The sequence below is a fragment of the Eretmochelys imbricata genome, chromosome 26, assembly GCF_965152235.1.
Source record: "Eretmochelys imbricata isolate rEreImb1 chromosome 26, rEreImb1.hap1, whole genome shotgun sequence".
Lineage (NCBI taxonomy): Eukaryota > Metazoa > Chordata > Testudines > Cheloniidae > Eretmochelys > Eretmochelys imbricata.
In genome coordinates this window covers 3088776-3109226 of record NC_135597.1, presented here as the reverse complement: position 1 = coordinate 3109226, position 20451 = coordinate 3088776, and the positions used below count along the sequence as shown (strand labels likewise).

Here is a 20451-nt window from a genome sequence, read left to right as displayed (position 1 = left end):
AGGCCACATTTTACACTCCTATGGGGCTTTTCATATGAAGATCTCAAAACCGTCTTATAGACATTCACCCCTAGGAAGAAGTAAATTATTATTACACCCCATTTGCGAATGGCTAAATCAAGTCACAGAGAGGTTATATGGTTAACCAGCAGGTTATGAACTAAGGTGGGGAGAGGTTGGAGTAGTACCCAGGTGTCCCAGCTCCCACGGCTATAACCACTAGCTTCACTTTTTCCTCGTAATTATTTTGTATTGGTCCACCTCTAAACACCACTTCTAAAAAACCAAAATCGTGGTCAGTAAAAGCATCAGTGGTTAAAGGCAGGAGATACCATAAAAATATGTTATTTTTTTTGAATGACTATTTCTTTTTAATAACCTCACATATAAAAACAAAAATTCCCAGCCTTGCTAGATCAGACAGTCCTATACTCGAAAGCTGCCTTTAGGCTGTCAGAAGGGTCTAAGGGCCCAAAATTTCAAGGGGTCTAAGGCCCAGAAAGGTGCCTACTAGCACTTTAAACACCTGCTAAGCAGGTTAGGTGTCCAACTCCCATTGATTTCAGCGGAAGTAGGGGTGCAATGCATGAGTAGCTAAGGTACCTACAAGTTAGGTATCTAAATCCCCAGGTGTGGCACCAAATCTCCTGCTTGGCTGCCACCTAACTTTGTAGGCACCTAAATTCACTCAGGGTGCCTAGCTTTCCTCTGTAAAAATTCCCTAAGTGCCTAAGCTTTAGACCCTGGAATGCACTCACTGCTGCTCTATTCTCTGGGCCGTGCCATCTATCTCCCACCTAAGCCTCGGAGTGACTCCAGACCTGGGAGAAGATAGGCATTCAGCTGCCTAAGTCATGTGCAGAGCACAATCCGGTAGGCTGCCTCTGAGCAGATCTACAGGATTGGGTCCCATTCAAAAGCCAGCTGGAGGAGGAGGTAATGGCACCCACTTTATAACTTTTAACTCATGTGTGAGACCCAGGTTTAATTCCCCCGTCTGTCAGCAGAGAGAAAGGATTTGAATACAGCATGTCCCACCACACAGGAGCTGGGTCTAATCACTGAGCTATGGGATATTCTGATGTGGGGCTCCTTCAATGTCTCCTGCTGAAGCTGTTCCATTGTGGATAAATAACAAGTGATTGGAGTAGGGGGATGGGTCCTCTCCCACCTTCCAGGTGGATCCCTAACCACTATACTATAGGCTGGTCTGTGGGAGGAGCGGGGCTTGGCACACACCCGCTCCCATCAGTTAGCTTGGGGGGCTCCCTGCCTCGCATGCTGGCTTTTGTGGATCACATTCTGAGGCACCTCTCTTTCCCTGTGCATTGTTAGTAGGGACTCTAGATGCCTAACTTGGCTTTATGGATCACAGTGTTGTTCCTGTGATTTTCTAGGCACTTAAAAGTTAGGTGTTATGACATTCAGCATTGCAATGCCTAAGTCCCTTCATGGATCCTACCCTACATGGCTAACTTGCTTAGCCACTTTTGAATTTCCCAGTAGGTGCCTATTTGCATATTTAGATACCTAAATACCTTTGAAAATCTGGCCTCAAGTGCAAATTAGGGTTGATCTTTCCTTTCTCTACTAGCATTATTACAGCAGGGCCACTGTGTGTGGTGCTGAAACAGGGCCACTACTCAGGTGGCATTAACTGAGGGGAATACTTCCAGGTGAAACAGTTGAATAATGCTAGCAACTAAGGAACCTGATGAGGTCAGCTGATGATCCAAATATAAATAAGGAAGAGGGTTTTCTATTCTCTGTCTCCATTTTGGTGGGGGCAAAGGGGGAAAGAGATGAGCTTGTTTACTTGATTTAAGCCAAGTAAAAGAACTAGAAAGGGGTGGGGGAGAAAAGAGCCCACAGAGACAGAGGATGTCCAAACAGTTTGCCAAACTCAGCTGGTATGAGGCTGGCAAAACCATTCATGGAGGGGCTCTGTCTCAAAAGATCCCTGATCTTGCAAACACTCAGACACATGTTTAAGTTTGAGAATGCAAATAGTCCCATTGACTTTGTTGGGACCGCTATGTTAAAGTTAATAGGTGGTTGGCCCAGACTAGGGAAATTTGCACCCGTCTATATACAACACTATGGTTGCATTATAACAAACCCCTAATACAGCTCCTTTTTTACCCTTTTATAAGGCTTTGGAGGAAGGAGCGGATGTATTTATAGGCAGCCATTTTCTTATTCAGCGATTTTTAATGTGTAGAGTAGGTGCCCACAGCACAGGAGAGACGCCTATAGTTCTATTTTCATCTTAAGCTTCGAAAATATGAATGTACACCTGTTCCCTGGTAGAAGCAAATTAGGGCTTCTACTGTTGCAACCCACTATGGGAACTCACTGGGATAAATTGCACTAGCGTGTACAAGCTCCGTTCTATACCAGTGCAGCACATCCACACCGGGGGTTTCACTGGCATAGCTTTACAGTTGCAAGACAAAATTTTAAAAAAAAACAACCCAATGTAGACAGAGCCTAACTGTTCACAGAATTGGGGTCAGGGAGGAGACATGTAGAAGATGTCCAATAAATAGTCCAAATTAGTCCATCTGAAATAAGTGGGATTGCAGCACATCCATGAATGCAGGATTCCTTTTTTAGGGGGTGTGGAGTTCATACCAGAGAATGAATGACTGATGAAGACCTGCTGCTGGTATGACCCAGATTGATCTTGGAGACCAAGAGTAGAAAAGCATTGGCTGACAGTAACTATTGGTTTGGGAAATAGGAGGAGAGAGCATAGATTATGAAGATCATTCTTTAACATCATAATAATCTGAGGAACTAGCAAGTACAGAAGGGACTGATTTAAAATACCTGTTTATGTATGTTATGAAGCAGCAAACCTAGTTTTTAAAAAGATGGTTAAAAGCTGGACTTTTCTGTGCAATATTTATCAGTTGCTGATGGACTATTCAATTACTTGGCTGGACATCCAGCCACCTTACTGATCCTGATTCTCCATCATCCTAAACTTTGCAGCTGTAAATAAAACCACCCCATTTCACATCCGCAACCTTGCAAAAGTTGGACATTTGTCATGATTTTGAGGCAGAAGTCCTAGGTTCCTCAGAAGTTAAGTGAACATTGTAGCTATATGAACCGAGTCTGGAGGTTTCTGTGGTTGTATCTTGTGGTTTTGGATTTCATCATAAACATTTCAGAGAGCTCTACCCGAGCCCAGCACATCTCTTCCACACATTACCTGTCTCCGGGGTATGCAACTGAAGAGATCTTAGTGAGCCAGACCCCCCTGGAGGTCAACATTACTTACACCCACAGGAATGACCATTTGTTAGGGTCATTTTGAATGCCAAGGACTCCTAGTCTTTCCCATGGAAACTTTTAGGTTTTCCAGTAATGCTGTAATGATCACCCTGTCATGTCACTAAGTGAACAGGTTGGCAAACCTAGGTACTGAACTAAATAATCTGTGGCATAATCTAAATATATAACAGTAATTAAGTCTGACAACTTAATATGCTATTGAAATTCAAATGTACAGTAGTAATCTACAATTAAGTAATCTTTTGTAATAGCACGCTGCCAGTTTGTAAGATTTCAGGTACAGTGCTGTGTACTGTTTGGTAGCAAAAATATTGACATAAGGAAAATGCATCCAGGCAATGATCTGACATACATTCAGATCAGCTACTATAATACGTGGAAAGGTAGAAAAAGGGCAATAATTCATTTTCAGGCATTTAGCTGATGTCACCAGCCGATGTTCAGAAATGCCAGTGCATGCCCAGGAGGTGCTTTTTGTGCTGCTTCTGTGCCCCACATTTCAAATGTTTTTGGGCATTTGTGTCACCTGAATTTAGTAATTGTCAGAATAGATTAGACCAGTGACCCATCTAGGACCATATTAGTGTCTAGACAGAGAGAAGGTTCAATGAATTTTACTTCCAGACTCAGATAATACTTCTGTTATCCCTGTTTGTTCAGCCACTTTCTATAGGATTTGTAAGAGAGACGATCCACTATCCAATATCCTGTCTCTGACTGAGATGAGACCCTGCTTTTAGTCAGAGTCCCTAGTGCAGTTTGGATTCTGCCATCTTTACTTTGAATAACGCCTTACTCAATGATTAGTCCAATTAATAGTCACCTACTCAGATATTACAGTGATGGGCACTAATATAAGTACTTAGATGTTGATTGATAGAACATAAGTAAGAGAGACCGAATCAAATCCTATCCAAACAAGAGATGGGGAAAGCAGACAATCTAACACAGTCTCTGAAAACTGTCTTTAAATAAAATGAGTCTGGTTTTCCCACTGATGTAAATCAGAAATAACTCCTTGAAGGCACCCACAAAGTAAGGGGAGAATCAGGACTAATGTTTTCCAGGAGGCCTTCACATGTCTCTCTTAAACCACTGGCTTATGTCTTGAGTTCCAAAATGCAGGCCATTTTGCTTTCCCCTTCACTTTTGCTGCACATGTCCTATCCCATTTCTTTATAGCCTTCTTCAAGGGAAAAAAAAAAACACCCTTGGAGTGCAAATTGGCTTACTAGGGGCTTTGTGCCTAACAACACTATTACCAGCCCCGCTGCTCCACAGAGAGTAATTATATTTTAGTTATGATGTCAATAAGCGGCTCCCAGGAGAGCTTTTCTTTCTTAATCCTTTGAAACTCTGAGTGAATAAAATGCAGCATGGAAAAGCAAACCAAGGCAAGAAACTTTCTATTTATAGGAAGTGCTTTGGGATTTTTACATGACAATGACATTTTTTAGGCTCAGGTAAGTGCCTTTCTGCATGTGTCAGTCTCTGAACCATTGTCTTCCTGCCTTTACCTCTCTCTTCTCTCCCCATGTTGTTGTTGATTGTTTCTGCAGAGGCAGTTGGCAGAGTGAGAACACTGGAGAATGAATCAGAGCCAAGTTATAAAAGGATCCCCATCATCACAGAGCTGAGTAAGTTATTCTTTGGGAACAAATTTCACAGAAGCGATAAGCGTACTGCATTATTTATTTACCCCCTGCCCCCTTTAAAATTCACAGACAGAAAACAACAAGCACTGCATGTCCAAGGAGCATTAAAAGGGTTGACTTAAATGTTAATTTGGTGGCTTTGAAGAAGTCAGGGGGAAAAAACCTATAACAGTGTTATAAAATCCCCAGTGTGTAGTGAGTCTATTTAGGAGAGAAAGGATACCCTTACGGCTATGCAACTGACTACACATCAGGAGATCCGGGTTCAGTACCTGGTTCTGCTGCAGATTCCCTCTGGGATCTGGGCAAGTCCCTAAATCTCTCTGTGCCTCAGTTCCCAGTCTGTAAAATTAGGGCTAGTACCACTTCCCTCTTTCATCTCATTTGTACTACATTGTCATCTAGAGGCGTCAGCCCACGCTCCAGAAAGACAATCCCTGTACCAAAGAGCATGCAATCTAAGTACCACCTGCCTCACAAGGGTGTGCTGTGAAGATCATTCAGAATGATGGTGAGCGATTCAGACATTACTGTGATGAGTCCATATTAGTCTGGAGACAGCTCAAGAGCTCAACGCATTTTAGTATCAGATCCAGTGAATACGTCTGTCCTTCACATCCCATATTGTTCAGCCACTCTGGATTTCATTTATAACAGAGACAACCCACAATGCTTTTTCATGCTACTCTTGGCTGTTTCATCTTCATCCCCTGGTGATTACATACTAAATCCATTAATTAGAAACATGTGCAATGATTAACTGATTACTAGTAACATAGCAGGCAGTGTGACACCAGAGTGGTATGGCTGGGCTGCTAGTCTCCAGGGATGCGGATGTTTAGTTCCATTTAGAGTGCTGACACAAAGCAGTACTCATCAAATTAGCATAGTGTGTCGCTAGGCATTCTGACTGGACCCTGACTCCATCAGCCACTGTTTTGTTTGGCATGATCCTTAGAAGTGCCATGTGCACTGAACAACTCAGTGACAGTTCTGTCAATTCCAGAATCACCCTCCATTCATAACTGAGCCAGAACCAATGACCTGCCCTTCCTTCTTGTCCATATGTAACCATCTCTCAGGATCATCACAGCACAGCTTATGGTAAATCTTTCAAAGCTCGATGCCCTGAGGTGGCGGTAGGAATGGCTGAGGTGGTTTGAATAGGAGGTTTACTTGTTTGTCTGAGGTTTGACAATGTTATTTTATTCATTTATTTATTTATTTTATTGTTTCTCCTATTTCCATGATTTTCTGTGCTTTCCAGTTCCAGCTGGGGCAGGAAGTAACAGTACTGAAAAGTTTCAGAGTAGCAGCTGTGTTAGTCTGTATTCACAAAAGAAAAGGAGTACTTGTGGCACCTTAGAGACTAACAAATTTATTTGAGCATAAGCTTTCATGAGCTACAGCTCACTTCATCAGATGCATTCAGTGGAAAATACAGTGGGGAGATTTATATACATAGAGAACATGAAACAATGGGTGTTACCATACACACTGTAACGAGAGTGATCACTTAAGGTGAGCTATTACCAGCAGGAGAGCGGGGGCGGGGGCGACGATGACTTTTTGTAGTGATAATCAAGGTGGGCCATTTCCAGCAGTTGACAAGAACGTCTGAGGAACAGTGGGGGGTGAGGGGTGGGGGAAATAAACAAGGGGAAATAGTTTTACTTTGTGTAATGACCCATCCACTCCCAGTCTCTCTTCAAGCCTAAGTTAATTGTATCCAGTTTGCAAATTACTGAAAAGTTGTGGTGATGGAGCTTGTGGCTGGGTAGTCATTACACTTGGAGTAACTGTTAATGGAGAATCCAGAGACACATTAGAAAAATAATCACATTTCTACTGGGAGATTCTATTTGGCTGAGCTAATTGAAACTGCACCAGTTGGAGAGAAAGAAAAATGTAGCTCTCCACAGAAACCTCATTTTCACCAAAGCTGCCCAAGGTCCAGTGGCTGTACATTCTACCCATGTAGGTCTCCATCCCTATAGTATATGAACAGCTCACGTCCCTTAATGAATTTACCCTCGCAACACCCCATGATGTAGGGATGTATGACTACCTCATCTTACAGAGGTAAATGAATGAATAAATGAGTAAATGAATTCTTTGCATCAGTCTTCACTGCAGAGGATGTGAGGAAGATTCCCTCACCTGAGCCATTTCTTTTAGGTGACAAATCTGAGGAACTGTCCCAGATTGAGGTGTCTATAGAGGAGATTTTGGAACAAATTGGTAAATTAAACAATAATCAGTCATCAGGGCCAGATGGCATTCACTCAAGAGTTCTGAAAATATGAAATTGTAGAACTGCTAACTGTGGTATGTAACCTATCACTTAAATCAGCTTTTGTACCAGATGACTGGAGGATAGCTAGTGTGACACCACTTTTAAAAATGGCTCCAGAGGTGATCCTGGCAATTACAGGCCAATAACCCTAACTTCAGTTCCAGGCAAATTGGTTGAAACTATAATAAAGAACAGAATTATCAGACACATGGATGAACACAATTTGTTGGGGAAGAGTCAACATGGCTTTTATAAAGGGAACTCATGCCTCACCGATCTATTAGAATTCTCTGATGGGGTCAACTAAATTAGAATTCTTTGATGAGCTCAACAGACAAGTGGATAAGGGTGATCCAGTGGATATAGTGTACTTGGACTTTCAGAAAGCCTATCACAAAGTCCCTCATCAAAGGCTCTTAAGCAAAGTCAGGAGTCATGGGATAAGAGGGAAGGTCCTCTCATGGATCAGTAACTGGTTGAAAGACTGGAAACAAAGGGCAGGAATAAATGGTCGGTTTTCAGAATGGAGAGGCGTAAATAGAGGTATCTCTAGAAGTTTGCAGATGATACAAATTACTCAAATTAGTTAAATCCAAAGCTGACTGTGAAGAGTTACAAAGGGATCTCACAAAACTGGGTGACTGGGCAACAAAATGGTAGGTGGAATTCAGTGTTGATAAATGCAAAGTGATGCACCTTGGAAAACATAATCCCAACTATACATACAAAATGATGGATGTGCAATGGCAGTCAAAAAAGCGAACAGAATGTTGGGAGCCATTAGGAAAGAGAGAGATAATAAGGCAGGAAATATCATAATGCCATTATATACATCTATGGCACCTCCACACCTGGAATCTGCGTGCAGTTCTGGTAGTCTCATCTCAAAAAAGATACATTAGAATTGGAAAAGGTACAGAGAAAGGCAACAAAAATGATTAAGCTTCCATATAGGAGAGATTAAGAAGACTGGGACTGTTCAGCTTGGAAAAGAGACACTAAGGGGAGATATGATAGAGGTCTATAAAATCATGAGTGGTATGGAGAACGTGAATAAGGAAGCGCTATTTAACCCTTCAAATAACACACAAACCAAGGGTCACCAATGAAATTAATAGGCACCAGGTAACAAAAGGAAGTACAATGCAGAGTCACCCTGTGGAACTCATTGCCAGGGGATGTTGTGAAGGCCAAAAGTATAACTTCATTCAAAAAAGAATTAGTTAAGTTCCCGGAGGATAGCTTCATCAATGGCTATGAGCCAAGACGGTCAGGGATGCAACCCCATGATCTGGATGTCCCTAAGCCTCTGAGTGCCAGATGCTGGGACTGGATGATGGGATGGATCTCTTGATAATTTCCCAGTTCTGTTCATTTCCTTTGAAATATCTGGCATTAGACACTGTTGGAAGATAGGATATTGGGCTAGATGGACCATTGGTCTGGCCCAGTATGGCTGTTCTTCTGTTATGTACAGAAGGAGACTTGAGGTATAGAGAGATCTCATGACTTGTTCAAGGTCATATAGGGGATCTGGGGCAGAACCAGAAATTGCCCCCAGCTCTTCTGAGTCCCAATCCAGTGCCTTAGCCACAAGACCATCCTTATTTACATCCTCAAAACAACATTTTACTGACTGATCGTACCCTATGGTCCTGATGCTGCCTTATCACAGCTTAATTTCCCATAGGTGCCAGGAAGCAGCAGAAATCATGAAAGAAGGTTGTGCTCTGAGGGTTCCAGCCTGATTTCATTAGTGTTCTGTCACATGTCTTGGTACTGATAGTTTGGAAGGGATTACAAAGCTTAGGTTTAGGACATGATGCCTCACTTAGATTGTAAGCTCTTTGGGGCATTGACCATCTTTTTGTACAGCACCTAGCACCATAGGGTACCATCCATGACTGGGATTTCTAGCCAATATTGCAAAAGAAATAATTATCAAATAACACCTGTCCTACCAGCATCTCAGACCTATGGGCCACTCTGACACTTGAATTTCCCATAGTCATGCTTTGATATTCACTTGTGCTGTGGTCTGTGCTTTTATTTCTCTTGCCTCCCAGCATCTCAGAATGTTTTGAGCCAGCTGTTATGATCCAGCCCCACTGAGGAGAAAATGTGCCGTCAAGCTGATGGCTTGAGACAGGCAGTGGACCAAGTGCGCAATTCCCTCCTGGATTCCATGTGGCAGTGGAGGGGAAAACACCTGAAATCAATTGACATGGCTTTGCATTTTAGTCATGTTAGATCTTTGACAAAGTAATGAATTTGGGCCAGTCCCTTCGCACATGCTTCCCTGCCCCCACTGTGGCCTAGAACAGAAATGGGAATCTGTTTGCAGACTCAGGGGTAAGGTAGGAAGGCAAATGCCCTCAAGAGTTTAAGACTTGAAAGCACAAAAACAGCTGTCTTGCAAAAAGTCCCTCATATAGCTCCTTGGCCAGTGAAGCACTTATGTCTGTGCCTACCTTCCAAGCCAATGGAGGAATTACTTGCATGCTTAAAGTTAGCCATATGCATACGTGCTTTGCTGGATCAGGTCTGTGGCTAACCTCTGGTCACTGCTGGGTACTACATACCAATGTCAGCAATAAGACATCCATTACCAATGTTGCCATCTACCAAAGGCATCTTCTGAATACCAGTCACACACTGCTCAAAACCTGCCAAAAGTATCATCTTAGCACCTTAATATCTTAGATCCTTAGTATCTTTGGGTGAAATCCTGGGCCAACTGAAGTCAGTGGAAGTTTTGATGTTCATCTCCATGGGGATAGGATTTCATCCTGTGTCTTTTAGATTGCCATCTCTTCTGGGCAAGGATTGGCCTTTGCTATATGTTTGTACAACACTTAGCACAGTGGAGTCCTGACCGTGATGGCCTCTAGGAGCTGCCACAATATAACTGGTAAATAGTAAATTCCTACGAGCTCCTCAATTGCCACCTACCACAGGAAATCTATTACAGACTCCCAGCTCCCACAGAAGCATAAGAAGGCATCAGCAGACCCAATTTCTACATTAAAAAGAGCTCTCCAGGAACTCAGACCCATTGTATTAAAAGCAGCCAAGCTGTTTCCTCTGGATTCTCATCTGCAATATGATATCTCAATTGAATCAGCATTGCCAAGCTTGGCTGGCCTCTGCTGTAATTACTGTGAGATCATGATGATATCCCAGTGAAGTACAAAGCTTACCGTGGCCCCTGAGGCCATGCCATCTCCTGGCACTTGCTGAGCCATGAGGCATGATAGACCGAAACACGGACTTTTCAGTGCCAGTATAGATCCTGAGTGCCCATGAAGGAAATAGACATGGATATAGCTGTTGGAGCATTATTCCCACATCTGGAGAGTTGTGTTACTGCCCTTATACTCTGATAGGCTGCTGCTTTCCCCTTACTTATGGGGACATGAGGAGGAGTATTCAAGGAAGGGAATTAGCCAAACCAGCCACCTCCCATCAGGCTGATCTAAAGCCCATTGAAGTCAATAGAATGTCTCACTGGGCGCAGTGGGCTTTCGTTTAGCCCAGGGAACTGGCTGGCAGGGTTCGGATTTCCAATGCAACAAACTTCTGATTTGCTCGGCTACTCCATTGAACGCAGGGTGAATGGACATTCCTCTGGAGTTACGGCTGCTAGATACCCCTGGCACAAGCGGCCAATAAGTGAAACAAATAACTTAGAAACAATAACAAACCCCCCCTAAACAGGAAAGAATGGGAAAAAAACAAAACAGGTTATTTCAATCTGTGCTAGTATGTCCATGGTTTTTATACCCAGATTCTTAAGGGCCGATCAATGGAGCAATACTGATTTATACCCGTTGAAGGTCTGACCCCCAAAATGTAGGTTGGTTAAATTTTTGTGTACAGAATACACTGCTAAATGATAATGCCAGTGTGACCGGGTATCAGAAGTCTTTCAACAGCAATGTGAAACTGGCCAATTTTAGTCACCTTCTTTAAGCATCTGTTCAAATGCCTCCTAGCTTTGCAGGGCACAAAATACATTAATCAGTAATCACAGAAAGGTTACTTGTTAAGGTTTTATTTTTAATGGAAAAAATGGGTTCTTGGTCTTGATTCCGTTGCTCATTCTGTCCCACTCCAGCTGTGTTGCTGTCATTCATCAACATTCTCACTGGCATAGCTCGAATACGAGCATATACCTAATACATTCAGCAGCACAGCAGGTGCCTTCTGCCTGGACGATTTACACAGTCTATTAAAAACAGAAAAGAAAGTTAAAGCAATGCTATTTTTTATTATGAGGATTTCTTCAAGAACTATATGTTGGCTCTTAAATGTGGGCAAGACTGAGAGACTGCCTGATATCCCATAACTTAAGAATTGGTGTGTGTGGCGGGGGGAGGGGGTTTCAAAAAATTAACTAAGCAAATTTAAACAGCAATTTTTTTCTTTTTTATGATTGTATAATTAAGCAGTGGAACTCACTGCTACAGGATGCTGAGGCATTATGGGTAAAAGTTTCCAAAACATTTAAGTGACTGAGAAGCCAAAGTCCCATTTTCAAAAAGTGACTTGGGAAGTCCCATTTTCAAAAAGTGACTTCAAAAAGAAACCTAAGTCTTAAGTCATTTTTGAAAATGTGGCTTTATTCCTAAGTCATTTGGGTGCTTTGAAAACTTTTACCCCATGTCACTAAGGTCTGGGTTCTTGGTGTGATAAGCTTTTGCCCCAGTGCACAACTGGTCAGGTACATTAAACGCTTTTTTCCCCTTCTTCCTCTAAAGCAGTAGGTTCTGGCTAGTGCAGGAGACAGGATAATGGGCTAGGCTAATGAATCATTGTTCTGTTCTCATCCTGTATGGTAACTACAGTGTTTTTAAGATCTTTAGTGTTCCTTCTTTGATTGATTGATTGATTTTACAGACACTACATCGAATGTCCAGTTCATTGATCACCACATTAGCAGTGACTCTCAGATCCCAGAACAAGAGCTGTATCTCAGCTCCACTGGTGGTATCTTCTCAGATAGCTTTTTGGATTCTCTCTTGTCTACTGTAAGTACATCACTGACTCCTGTAACTGGTGGCCTCATAAACAACCATTCGCTAGGACAGGGACAACCGATCAAGCAATATAACAATTTCCATTTGGGATAAATCCACTAAATCTCCCATCCTGTCTCCAAAAACAGCCAATATCACCTGCTTGAGAACAAGGTGCAAGAAACCCTGCAGTAGGCAATGATGGGGTTAGTTAGAGGTTGGCTTATTCCCTAATGTAGGAGAGTTTATAGCTCTTCCAAAACTCTTGTATATTTTTAATCCTTTAAATTTTATAGCTCTAGATATTCCTGTTATCCAGAGAAATGTTTACTCCTTTTTTGAATCCTGCTTTTGGCCTCAATGATATCTTGTGGCAGTGAGTTCCACAGGGTTATGCGAATCCGGAGAACCATCAGTTCCAAGAGACATCTCATTCAGTGCACACCATTGTCAGCTCTCTCATTCTCTGTGCCAGGGGTTCTCAGACGTTATTGCACTGCAACCCCCTGCTGACAACAAAAATTACTACACGACCCCAGGAGGAGGGACCGAAGCCTGAGCCCACCTGAGCCCCACTACCCTGGGTGGGGGCGGGCAGGCCCAAAACCTGAGCCCCATCACCCCAGGTGGGGAGGGCCAAATCCAAATCCCAAGGGCTTTAGCCCCAGGCGGGGGCCTGTAATCTGATCCCTGCCATCCAGGGCTGAAGCCCTCAGACTTCGACTTCTGCCCTGGGAAGTGGTGCTCGAGCTTTGCTTTGGCCCCAGGCACCAGCAAAGCTAATGCCAGCCTTAGCGGCCCCATTAAAACAGGTTGTCACGATCCACAGTTTGAGAACCGCTTCTCTACGCTGTATAAATAAGTTAGCTGGAGTTATTTTATAGTGTTTTCATTACAGGTTTTTTTTTTTGTTTTTTTTTTAAAGAATCCTTACTTGCTGTAAAAGATATTTAGGATGAGTCTGACTGTTTTTTAGCATGATTTAGATCAGGAGCAAGCTGTTCCTCTGAAGGGAAATGTATTCGTTCAAACCATCATTACCTTTGACACCAATTGGACCCTGTGTTGGAAATCACAATAGTAGTGCCAATAACTGAATGGCCCATGAAGACTCAAACTTCTTGCTCATCCATGGGAGGGAGGGACAGAGGGAGTGGGAGAAGGTACCTCCAGGTCCGGCTTGAGGTGCATTGGTGAGCTGAAGTGTGGAGGGACATTTGCACGACCACTACCCTGCTATAACTGATGTGGGGATAAACAAAACACTTCATTCTCCAGGGATGTCTGTCTGGCATCAACATGGAAATTCAATTGGGCTGGATTGCAAAGCGAAGTCAATGGGAGTAGTATGTTTTCTACAAAGAGATTTAGGTGTACAACTAATTCTACACATGTTGCCACAATCATAGACCTGATGTGGTCCAGATGTCTGCAAGCCCCATCAGATTAGGACCCTTACAAAAGAGGGAAAGGTTTGAATCTGCAAAATTTTTTGGCAATGGCTCTGTATAACATTTATATCTTTAAGAGTGTGTTTAACATGGTAGATGGGATTGAAAATGTAAGGAGAGCAAAGAGAACATGACAGTTCCCCACCCCCATAACATATTCATGTCAGATCACTGACAGAAGTGAGTGATACTGATGGTAGTGACGCGGATGAGGGAAAGTGTGGGGCAGTTAAGCCAACATTTTGTCAGGAAGACAGCAGCTCAATTCATAATAAGCCTGCATCTCCCAAACTGGCTGCCCTTCTTTCTTAACTGTGCCACCTCCCATCCTCCATGACCTTTGGTGCTGCAGTCAAGTTACACGTGACTTGCCTTGGATTCAGGTGTAACAAGATACTGCTTGGGCGGCAGTTTTAAAGAAATTGAATAAATACACCACAAACCTCTTGAAGGGATAAGCAGTCCAAAAAAAAAAAGAAGAGTGTCAAGTCCAGTTATGCTTTCCTGAGAAGACTCCAGTGTTAGGGAAAGTATTACATGGCTGCTAGTCACTGATATGTCAGTCAGCCTGACTGTAATTAAGGATCGCTGGTGTCAAGTGTAAAAGTAACTTGAGATCTAGCATGACCTATCTTAAAGGATAAAATTTCACTCAGGCTTCAGATCCCAAGTCAGTCCAGGAATGATCAACTCTTAGGTCTAATTTTTCAGCAGGAGAATGTCTTTGGTCAGATTCAGCTGGTCATTAAATGTAGGGAAGAAGGAAAAGAGACATGATATTGTTTAGTCAGGCAGAGGGTTGGGAAAAGCAAAGCAAGCGAATGAGAATAAAGAGTAGAGGAAAGCATTCAGCTGTTAAATATCATCTCCGCTTTCCCATCATTGTGAAGATCTGCTGAAAGTTCCTGGGGTTTTGAGCTGCCTGAGAGCTAGTTTGTTGTTTTTCTGTAACGGGAAAGGACGGTGCTAGAGAGGCCAGAGTGGAGGAAAAGCAATGACAGTAGATTCCATCAAGTGAAGCATAACCCACTCAGAAGTCGGAAGTAGAAATGTCTCGCGCTAACCTGATACTTGATGGCTAGCAGGGCAGAAAGGAGCTATATAGTGCAAGAAGAGAGAGAGGATGGTTTTGTGGTTAAGGCACTGAAAAGAGTTCAATTAATAGCTCTGCCATAGGTTTCCTGTATGATGGGGGGCAACTCATGCAGGGCCAGGTTTGCAAATGCTCAGCACTTACAATTGGTCTGGATTTTCCATCATGCTCAGCAGCCAATATGGAGTTGATGGGACTAACTGGGTAACTGCTCAATAATGTGAGAAGAGGGTTCACAGCCTGTCCTGTCATATGCAGTGGCATTCCAGGGGCATCCATGCTCTTCAGGCTGTAACCAAATAACAGATGGAGAAGTCAGTAGGGTCTCCCGCTTTCATCACAAGAACTTGGCTCCTTTACAGTGAGCTTGGAGATCCATTTTAAGCATACTGAAACTTGCCTGCGTGCATATACTCTTACACATCTCTTTACTTGTTTTGCCCCTTTCAAACTTCTACAGTATAGCTAAGCAAAGAAAGTACAGAATGAGGGTGACATGCAAATCCTATTAATTCACCCAAGTATGGAAATACAATTCTTTTGATGTCAAAAAGTACAGCAACGATATGTTAAATAGCTCAGCGCTCTTCAGTTAAATATGTAAAATGCAGATTCCTCTGGAGCAGTATCACTTCAGAATAACCCCAGACTACAGCTCCTTACTTTAAAAGGCTGATAATTACTCTAACAGCATTATAGCCTTTTGCCCAACAATGTGTTCACATGTTATTAAGCGGATTTGAGTTTAGCTCTGATTTAGTAACACCATTCCTTCTCCACAGCTTGTTTAGTTTTTCCTCCTGAGAATACAGCTGACAGATTCCATAAGATTGCTACATGTGGGAAATCAGTTTTTGAGAAAGAGTAGAAATTAAATTATTCGATGCATTGAGATTATGGACAGAGGAAATCGGTTCAAATAAACATAAGAAAAATGCTTTTTTTTTTTGTCCCAAATTTGAATTTGAACCACACACTTTTTTTTCAGGTTTGCAAAAGCTCAGTTGTCTTTTTCCCCCTACTTCTGTCTTGTAATGTTTCAGGATGTGCTTTACAGTTTCTCCAGAGAGCCTCCTTATCTATCTTAAACGGCTGGCACGGATTCTCCTTGTAGAGTTACTTACATTGTTAAGAGTGTGTTTCAGAAAGTATCCTTCTGAGTTGCTAGCATTTTTTGCCGACTATTATTGGTATAAATGAATTCACAAAGTGCAGGACAATAGAGGATTAGGCCCACCGTGTCCTGCAGAGTTTGGGCTGTACACTTAATGAGTATTCTGTTTTGTCAGTCTGGGGGGATATTTTGAAAGCTCAGTGTGTTAGTTCTGTCTTCACCAGTCTTCTTCCAAAACAGAGGGCCCATGAAGCTAAAGCGCCCTGCATAACTTTAAAAAAATATAGCCACAGAATTAGGGTGCTAGAATCAGAAGACCTGAGCTTTCTTTCCATCCCTATCACTGACGTCTGTGTGACCTTGGGCAAGCCTTTTTGCTAATTGCTGCCTCTATTTCCCCTTTCACCCCTTGTCTGACTTGGTCTATTTAGACTGTAATCAGAGACAGATGGAAATTTGTCAACGAAATATTTTTGCATTGGAAAATACAGATTCATCAAAACAAAAACTTTTCTCAGGAAAGGGTTGGTTTCAATGAATTTCCTGTTTTGAAAAACTTTTGAAAATAGAAGTTTCAAAATTGCCAGAATGTCCCCTTTTTTGACATTTTCTCAGTGAAGAGTTCCATTTTTTGACTCCAAACAACTTTTTGTTTAGAAATTTAGGATAAGTTATTGCAAAAAGCATTTAAGAAAATAAGAAGCTCAAAATCAAAACAAAATGTTTCTGTTGACCCAATTCAGTTTCACACACACCTCTCCCAGATTTCTGGTTCATTAAGATTGTTGAGATTTTTTTCACGTTTCGTCCTGATTCAGGACAGGAATTCTTTTTTGTTTTAATCTAATTGCGGGGGTCGGGGGGGGGGGGGGAGAGAAGTCCCATTTTCTGACCAGGTCTAGTCAAAACACTGGAGCACACACTGTGGAGAATAATCCTGCACCAGCAGGGATTGCTGTACTAGAGGTGACGGATAGGTAATTTCCATCTTAAAGTGATAGGGTGATCACTTTTGTCAGCCTGATATAAACCGGAGGTTTCTGTGTCTGCTGTGACCTTCCTTTCCAGACCTACCGTGACCACCACGTCTTGGCTCTGCTCCAGACTCTGGTGACGGGTGGGACAAGCCCTGAACTGGAGGAACAGCTGGCAGAGAAGAATGTGCTGTGTGGCAGTTTCATGAACACAGCATACGTGGCCCCCAGAGCTAGGTGCAAACTTGCGCTTATGCCTCTGTCCAAGAGGCTGTTAACGGATTCCCGGGTAAGTTATAGTACCATCTTGGTAGCGTTGCCCTTTATGAGCTTGGTTCTGATCTCACACTGGTGTAAATTAGAAGTAACTCCCCTGAAGTCAATGGAAACCCAGTGTTGAGAATATAATCAGATCCCATATCGCTATTCAGTGCAGCATGTGAACAGCCTAACCTGTGTATATGGCATGTCTTGTATCTCAGTGTTTTATGGGGTAAATATGTCATGACCTCGCACTGATTAGTGAGTTGGTTACCAAGTGCAGTCAGTAAATATCTCCTCCCTTATCCAGCCTCACCACCTATGCAATCTGCGAGTAGCCAGTGGTGACTGTCTCAACAATATCCTGTCCATTCTGAAGCCTCCTTTATTTTTACAGCAAGAGATTTTGGAACTTTCATAAGAATATGACCAGGCACAAAATATCCCAAGATTCACTTGTGTAGCTGGGATATTGGCTGTCCTAATATGATATTGACACTCTGGCCTGCTGCAAACCTCAGAGTAAAATATCACCTGAATCACCCTCTATCAACTTATCCTCTTCTTGTTCTCTTACCAAAATGCTGGTGACTACTGACCAGGGCCTGGCCTAGATGTGTCTCTTTCTCTTCCAAAGATACCTGGCTTCCTTTGTCCCTGATTGCTGTCCACGGTCATCTCTCCAGTGGTCATTATTGTCTCCTTCATACAAATCCACAGGGACCAATGGGAAGGGGGTTGGAATCCTGGCATGTATCATGTACCAAGGCAAGTGAGTGTGACTCTCAAGGCTAGGCATTGCTCATCCTTATTAAGCATTTTGAAAACCACTCTCCAAATGAAGGCCCTGATTCAGCAAAGCACTTCAGTCAATGGGACTTAAGCAAGTGCTTAAAGTTAAGAACGTGCTTATGTGCTTTAAATCAGGGTTTGTCTTTTCTCTGGATGCTGAGTGTGAAACACAACCTTGCGCACATGCCCTAGTGGAGACATAAGACTAAGCTGACATATGTAAAATTCAGGTTCATTAAGTTGGATCTGAATCTGTGGCTAAGGGTGTCAGATATCCTTTCTTAATATTACTTAGATTGTAAACTCTGTAGGGCAGGGTCCTTTTTTTATTCTGTGCTTCTACAGCATCAAGCACTGTGGGGTCCATGACTGGAGCTCCTCGGTGCTACTGAAATACCAATAATAAATAATAAAAATCTGATAATGGACTGATCTCACCAGAGGGCTGAATGACCATTCCAGCTAAGAGTACTTTTTGTTCTCTCTCTGCAGGATTCCTTTGGAGACATTTACTGCAAAGCATTAGACTTGTTTGGAATCCTTTGCTTTGGACTCTACCGTCTGACAGAAGAGCCCAATCCATACAGGAATAGGGGAGTGCATTTTATTTGAAACTGTGTTTTATATTTACTTCAGTTTGAGCTGGGCAAGAAAGATCCAAAAAAATCTGTTTAATCAATCATAATCATAATGCTGCAATTATTTTAGATGGTGGGCAAGGAGATACAATGAATTTTGGAGTGCTCATGAAAACAAAGGAGTCAAGATTTGCTAATTACATGTGCAGTGCAGGCAGATGAAGCCTTCACATGGCTCTAACAAGACACCTCAGTCTTGACTTGAAGCTCAGATGCTAACCTAAATCTTAAACTAGAGCAGCCCCAGCTGTTCCAGTGCTGTGCCTCCATGATATCATAATCCTGGTCCCTTCCCCAGTCTGAGTCAAGATTTACACCCTTGTTATGGCTCTGGGTATCCCCTGAACAGAGACCTTTAAATATATCTACTTTTGTGGCAGTTACAGTGCCTACTATGGGCTAGCATGAGAGACAACGATGCTTATTTAATATCTGATTATTCTTTACATGTGAACACTGGCCTTTAGCGAGAGGCCAGAGTGTGATGTTAGTGGGGCTGTCCAAGTTCATAGATTCCACAGATTTTAAAGTCAGAAGAGAGCACAATGATCATCTAATCTGATCTCCAGCATGACCAAGGCCAGAGAATCCCACCCAGTGATTCCTGCAATGAGCCAAAAATGTTGGTTGAACTAGAGCAGCTCTCTTAAAAAGACACCCACTCTTCGAGGGATAAAGCATTTATCACGTCCCTTGGCAATCTCTTCCAGTGATTAATTAACCCCAATTAAAAATTTATATCTTATTCCTAGGTATAAGTGAAGGCAGAAGAAAGCCCTATGAATGGTACAGTATAGTATGCATCTTCTAATTCAGGGGTTGGTAACCTTCGGCACGCGGTCCATCAGGGTAATCCGCTGGCGGGCCGTGAGACATTTTGTTTACGTTGACCGTCCACAGGCATGGCCCCCCGCAGCTCCCAGTGGCTGCGGTTCACTGTTCCTGGCCTATGGGAGCTACGGGAAACAGCGGGTCGCAGGGACGTGCTGGCTGCCTCTTCCCACAGCTCCCATTGGCCAGGAACGGCAAACCATGGCCACTGGGAGCTGCGGGAGACTGTGCCTGCGGATGGTCAACATAAACAAAATGTCTCATGGCCCACCAGCGGATTACCCTGATGGACCGCGTGCCGAAGGTTGCTGATCTCTGTTCTAATTATTCAAAAGGATTTTTCAAGTGCAGTTAAACATTGCAAAAAGATGCTATTCCCTAGCTATCCTGAGCATTACTTAGCAAAGGTCAAAAGACCCCACAGAGCTGTTGGATTCTCATGTTCTGGTGCTTTTCCAGGTATGCAATTGCTCGGCCCCCCAGTGATTTCAAGATGTTACCTACGGATATGGTGTTTTGCATTGTCCCATTCAGCACCACAGCAACTAGTGACCTGTCAGTTTGTGAGGAGGATCTTTCACCAAGGAGGCATCAGAGCCATACGGACAGCTCCATAAAGCAAAATTAAGTGAGATTGTGGAAATAAAAAAGAATGTATTGGTTACTAAGACCCCACAATGAGCTTTCTTGGTCATTTTTTCCTAGGGATGTAGCAGGCAATTTGAAATGCTTAAACACTGACATGAGCAACTGTGTAGCCACACAGGCTGGGATTTTCAAAAGTGCCTACAGAAGTTAGGCATCCATGTGAACCTTTTACCCATGACCTGAACTCAGATGATCAGGTAAATAATCATTTATATCTTAGCAAGCATCTTAACTCTTTCTAAATTAACACCAATGAAACTCAAGTTCTCATGCAAAGTAGGAGTAACCAAAGAAATGTAAGGATTATTTTCAAATTGGTTTTGCAGTAGACCTGGGGCACAGTACTTAGCTTGGGGCCTAATAGTAGTAATTGTTAG

At 42.7% G+C, this 20451-nt stretch overlaps 1 protein-coding gene across 1 annotated transcript in view; it reads left to right on the top strand.

Annotated features, from left to right (window-relative positions):
- The window catches only part of KCNU1 (potassium calcium-activated channel subfamily U member 1), an 81993-nt gene extending 61939 nt beyond the window's left edge, over positions 1-20054 (top strand). The window contains exons 20-23 of the mRNA XM_077805541.1: positions 12154-12284; positions 16999-17193; positions 18450-18556; positions 19886-20054. Coding sequence (XP_077661667.1) covers positions 12154-12284; positions 16999-17193; positions 18450-18556; positions 19886-20054 — 602 coding nt within the window. The remainder of the gene's footprint in view (positions 1-12153; positions 12285-16998; positions 17194-18449; positions 18557-19885) is intronic.
- The last annotated feature ends 397 nt before the right edge of the window (positions 20055-20451 follow it).